A 6,000-nucleotide genomic window follows, 5' to 3' on the forward strand; every position below is an offset into this window, starting at 1 on the left:
CTGCTTCTCTTGGAGAAGGCCCCTTTCATTTGGAGGAGATGCATGGGCAAGGGCATCAGCTGGAGCAGGCCGGCTGGCTGGACAGCTGGAGCAAGGTCAGGACTATGTCTTGTCCCTTAGCAAATAGCAGTCACTGGCAGAACCCAGCCAAGCAGCTGATGTAGAGCTCTGGTAGACATCGTAATTCTGAGGCTGGAGGTGTGTAGAGGTGCCCCCCCCCAAGCTCTACTTCATGCATATGCACTGTCTATATCTCCTGCAGAGAACATTTCAAGGCAAATCTGAAGGGTTCTACCCAAATGAAACATCCAAAGAATTTGAGGGGAAGACAAAAGAGAGCAGTGAAATTTCCCCACCAGGCCCAGTTATATTTCAGTTATTGTTGATCCAGCTGTACTATGGAAGTTTTCTATCTCTCACCAGTAGTGGATAACCTTTTGGAGTCTGAGAGTGGTAAACAAGCTTTCCACACTCCAGACAAAGTTCATAAGAGTAGGAATGAGTTGCCACCAAATTTCACACGTGTCAGAATTGGAGATACCCACTTGGATGAAAAACAAAATGGGTTTCAGTTAAGCTTAGCAAAATTTTCAAGTTCACACATTCCACTTAGATGCAAACAAAACAGACTTACCAAGCAGAAGTGGTTTTCACATTTTTTTTACTATTCCTTTGTGTATCAAATGTAGTAGTATTCCTTTTGGTATAAGATAGTTAAATACTAGCTAGGACCCCTGAAATGTACTGAACATATCTATTGGAAACACCACTGATTCAGTTTGGAATTAGTGGATCAGATCTTTGCTTAAACATCAGTAAAAGGTAATTAGAGAGGAGAAATATTTCAGGAGAACCTTTACAATCAGAGTCTATGAGATACTGTGATAAGGTGAAAAGTTTCTCGAAAATCCTCTCTGGCAGGCCATTCTACTTGCCTTCTCTCCTTCTGCTGACTATAGGGTATTTTTCAGGAATCACAAAGGATGGCAAGACCAGATACAGTTTATTTTATCAAGCATTTTATTAAATCTTTTTAAAGTTCTTCCCATCTAGCTTAAGCTACAGGCTTCTGAATAAGTTTTCATTTCTTCCAAAACTCCACTGAAGCAAAATAGCAGGGGTCCTTCTGAGTACTAATCTTATCTGAATTACCTTTTGTTTTCCTCTCTGCTTTCACTGACTAAGCTTTGTTTAATATCCAATATGATCATGCTGTGTTTGTGTGGATAAAGATACATGAAATCCTAGCACATTTATATACCCAAGACTGATATTCTCTACATTCCTTTCTATATGAGGTTTTTGTGTTGTTGATGTCTGTTTGTGCTTTTTAAGTACATAGCTGTGGTCTCCAGGGAAGAATCTATGAATTCCACAATTATACATCCAAGCTTACAAAGAACTCAGGCATAAATTTGTACCAAGAGTATTGTTATCGTTCTGTTTTGAGTTTTCCGCTATGGCTGTTTGCTATTTATCTTGGTGGGGGGGGAGTAACTGTAGGAAAGCATAACAATGAAATGCTTTGTCAAATTTTCATTGTATCAGTTTAAAATAGATACTTACCACCAGAAAGACTGTTTAACATATTGAATTATTTGGCTCCTCTTTGCTTCCAGTTGCAAGGCCATTGGCAGTGAGTTGAATAAATTGTGTAGGCACATCTGAAACAATTAGAAGTCCATGCATAAGTAAGCAAGGATTGTTAACCACTTCTAAGAGTTCTTACTTGGTCAGAAAGCATGGACCCTAGCCTTGCTCTTCTTTTATGCCAAGGCAATCGAAACACTGGCAGGTATCCTACCTTAGGCTAGAGGAGATTCTATTGGATGAAGAGCCATTTAATTTGGAGGAAGGCTTCTTAAACTGAAGAAAGGCTTCAAACTTTGTTCAGTGAAGGAGTAGGATACATACCACTTTATCAATGTCAATGAACTTTATACTTCCTCACATTGCACACTAGGATGTGTGCTGTGCCCAACTAGAGCAGCATGCATACTAAGTCCTGGGTATGCAAGCTATTCCTGCCAAGAGTATGACTAACCCCAGGGTTTAAGACAGGCTGAGGCCATTCACTGCTTCCTGAAGACTGGCAAGTGGTGGTAAATGGGGGTTCTTTATCATAGGATGGGCTTCTTTATCTTCATCTCAACTCCTTTTCACCACCCCTTATTGTACACATGGAGCTAATTCAACCTGTCCTTGGCACTAAGTAAGTAGGATTCCATTTTGGTACAATTATGTGTAGGGATTTTAAATACTTGGAGGAAATCAATATAATTGATTTGGCTAGGCAGTTAGTTAAATACATTTTTTCCTGGAATTAAGGTTGTATGTGCTGGTGGCATTGGGGTATATCGGATACTCTAAATGATTAATGATGTTGTATTTTTGGGTTTAGGGCCCCACTGGTGAGACTGGCCCAATTGGTGAAAGAGGTCACCCTGGTCCTCCCGGCCCTCCAGGTGAACAGGGCCTCCCAGGTGCTGCTGGGAAAGAAGGTGCTAAGGTATGAGTATGTTTACTGGATGCATAAAAATCTGTACTGCCCTCAATTATATAATGTGCAGAATGTATGGGTATTTTCCGTATGTCATGACAGTTTGTTACAGCTGCAAAGACATTGTACGGGTTTTGCATCGATTTAAGCAACTTGTGTATTTACTGATTCAGAGAGCATCCACCGACAGAGTGCTAGTTCTTCTCTATGCACCTGCAGATCTTTCTTTACAGAATAATTGTAGTCAGAACAGGGCTTCTCTCAAAGATCTCAACATCTAGGGAGGTTCATGGGAGAAAACATCTAGGGGTGGTTCATGAGGTCATAAGACACATTGACCCAAAGTTTTAAAGGTCTCAAAAGTTCAACAGCATCAAGATTTGGAACATTAACTCCAAAAACAAACACACAGAGATGCATCCAGACACACCTGTAGCATTTTTTGTGGAGTCTGTTCAGTTTTAAAGGTCCTGACCATATCAAACCACTTCCATTTCCTGCCCTGCTTCATCCCATCTCCTTCCCCACCCCCCGAGCTGCTGCTGTTCCAGCTGGCAGTGCCTACTTTTAAAAAAGAAAGACTTGCAGTGTGTCATTATACCTCTGTAGAAGACATTCAAAATGAGAGGGACCTTTTTTTAGAGGAGGGGGTGTCTTGTCCTGTAGTCGAATAGTATGTTTAGCTATTAAATTCTCTGTTCCTCTTTAATACACTGACTACTAATGAACAGCTCCCAGCTGATTAGATAAAGGGGGGATTCATTACAAAGCAGGGCAGGGAAGCTCCAGGCTTGTCTGTCTCTTTCAGACACACGCAAATACAATTCCTGATTCTCTGCAGGATCCAGGACTCTCAAAGGAGCAGGAAAGGAGGGAGTGGAATAAGACAGGATCCCTGATGGTGGCAACTGGAACACTGAATTTCAACCAAAGTGCCTGAGAAGGGTTTTCCTATAACCTAGGATTAGGGACTTGGAATGTGAGACAGGATGACAGGAGGGTGTGTGCGTGAATAAAAGACCTTCTCACCCTCCTGCTGTTACAGTCGCATACCAGAAGAGAATAACACGGGGAGGGAGGGAAGAGGGACACATCCCTGAGGAATGGCAGCTCGCTGACATCCAGCTGGCAGTGCCTACTTTTAAAAAAGAAAGACTTGCAGTGTGTCATTATACATCTGTAGAAGACATTCAAAATGAGAGGGACCTTTTTTTAGAGGAGGGGGTGTCTTGTCCTGTAGTCGAATAGTATGTTTAGCTATTACATTCTCTGTTCCTCTTTAATACACTGACTACTAATGAACAGCTCCCAGCTGATTAGATAAAGGGGGGATTCATTACAAAGCAGGGCAGGGAAGCTCCAGGCTTGTCTGTCTCTTTCAGACACACGCAAATACAATTCCTGATTCTCTGCAGGATCCAGGACTCTCAAAGGAGCAGGAAAGGAGGGAGTGGAATAAGACAGGATCCCTGATGGTGGCAACTGGAACACTGAATTTCAACCAAAGTGCCTGAGAAGGGTTTTCCTATAACCTAGGATTAGGGACTTGGAATGTGAGACAGGATGACAGGAGGGTGTGTGCGTGAATAAAAGACCTTCTCACCCTCCTGCTTAAATAAAGGTCATAACCACAGGGAAAATACAAAGAAAGCCTTTAGTGTGGAAGTGAGCTCTGGTTATCTCTAGATAGTAATCAAGCTACAACATTTTGTATTAGCTGAAGTTTCCAAGTTCTCTTCAGGGGCAGAGTGCGTTAAAGAAGTCTAGTCTCAAGATTACTGGGCGTGGATTCATATAGCCACATATTCTGGTTGGGTCAAGGAAGGGGGCCATTCTTCATGTTAAATAGAGATGCAAGAAAGGCAGCGTTTTTGTGTGTGTCTGAATTAACTTGTTACTGGGTCAAGTATAAACCCATAGTCTTAAACTCATTGTCCATGGCTAAAGACTGACACTAGCCATTCTGTAAAATTGGATAGATTTTGGGTAATACAATATCTTACCTAACCACTTCTGCAATCAAAAGTGGGTGCATTAACCCAATGAAGTCCGTTAACAAAAGGAAGTTTAAGACTGTGTGTTATCAGTTCTCCATCTTAACTGGTAGATAAAAAAGAGTGTTACACTAAAATTTCTCTTTTAAAATGTGGCATTATCCTTGGAACCTTATATTGTAAGAATTTCTGTATTAAAATGGCAGTTAGAATAAAGTGTGCATGACTACTTGACTGAATTACCTGTAGTTGGTTTTTGAAACTGGGTTTGATCATTTTTTTCCCCAGGGGGATCCAGGTCCTCAAGGTATCTCTGGAAAAGATGGACCACCAGGACTTCGTGGTTTCCCAGGAGAAAGAGGATTACCAGGGGCTCAGGTATAGTATTAAGCCCACAACACCTTAACTTCTGTGGAAACAATTCTTACGCAGAGTACTGAGATTAAAACCAAGCACTTATTTATTCATTCATTTATTTAATTCATTCATTTGTGCCTCACCTTTTTCTCCAGTGGGGTCCTAAAGCAGGTTATATCATTCTGCTCTCCTCCATCTTATCCTCATAACAACCCTGTGAGGTAGGTTACACTGAGAGTGTGTGACTGGCCCAATGTCACCCAGCGAGCTTCAATGGCATGACTGGGCATTTGAACCCAGGTCTCCCAGATACTACTCCAACATTCTTTTCTTTTTTTGGCCCCCCGGAGGGGATTTTTTAATTGCATTTTTATAAAGGCTACAAACGACAACAGAAATAGGGAAGGGGACTACATTAAGGGAAAAAGAAAAGATACCCACTACTATCTAAAAGCCCAAGAGGGGAGATCATCTAGTTCGCTTGGCACACGTTATCTCTCAATCATGCTAATCCCATTATGAATTGATTCAACTATAGTATTATCTTTTTCATATCTTAACTATCACTGTTAAGACGAAAGACCCCTAAGCATCTAGTATCAAAGAAAAAAACGTTTTTTCAAAGGCACAATTCAGAGTCCTTCAGCCTTCATTTTCCCTTGCCCAGTCTCTTCTGTAGTTTATAAGGACTTTTAGGGGCGGCTGCCCCTTTCTCTGATAGAGAGTCCTCTTCGGAAGACCCCGAGTCCAGCTCGTTGCTGGATTTACTGTCCATCCCTTCTTTTTCTTCCTCCTCTGACTCTCCCATCTGGAGTCTCAAAAATGTCTGTGCTTTCTGACCAGAGTCAATCTTTTCCTTTTAATCCTTAATTTTGAAGATCAGGCCTTCTGGTGTTAGCCATTTGTATCCAATTGCATTTGTCTGGAGAAAAAGAATTAAATCTTTGTACTTCTTTCTCCTTTGTCTTATTTCAAATGGAATGTCTTTTAGGATTCTGATAGCATTATCTCCAACTTTCAAAGGAGCTCCAGATGCCACTTTCAAGATTGCATCCCTCACACATCTCTTCGAGAATCTTATCACTATTTCCCCAGGCAGATTGTTTTTCTTTATATATCCTGAATATGACCTGTAGGCCACATCCATAT

General features: G+C 41.3%; 1 protein-coding gene across 1 annotated transcript in view; it reads left to right on the forward strand.

The window, feature by feature from the left end:
• Positions 1-6,000, forward strand: part of COL11A1 (collagen, type XI, alpha 1) — a 362,318-nt gene that overhangs the window by 237,100 nt on the left and 119,218 nt on the right. Inside the window, exons 40-41 of the mRNA XM_015416098.1 lie at positions 2,402-2,509; positions 4,783-4,872. Of these exons, the coding sequence (XP_015271584.1) occupies positions 2,402-2,509; positions 4,783-4,872 (198 nt within the window). The remainder of the gene's footprint in view (positions 1-2,401; positions 2,510-4,782; positions 4,873-6,000) is intronic.

The sequence above is a fragment of the Gekko japonicus genome, unplaced genomic scaffold (assembly GCF_001447785.1).
Source record: "Gekko japonicus isolate JY-2015 unplaced genomic scaffold, Gekko_japonicus_V1.1 scaffold303, whole genome shotgun sequence".
NCBI lineage: Eukaryota > Metazoa > Chordata > Lepidosauria > Squamata > Gekkonidae > Gekko > Gekko japonicus.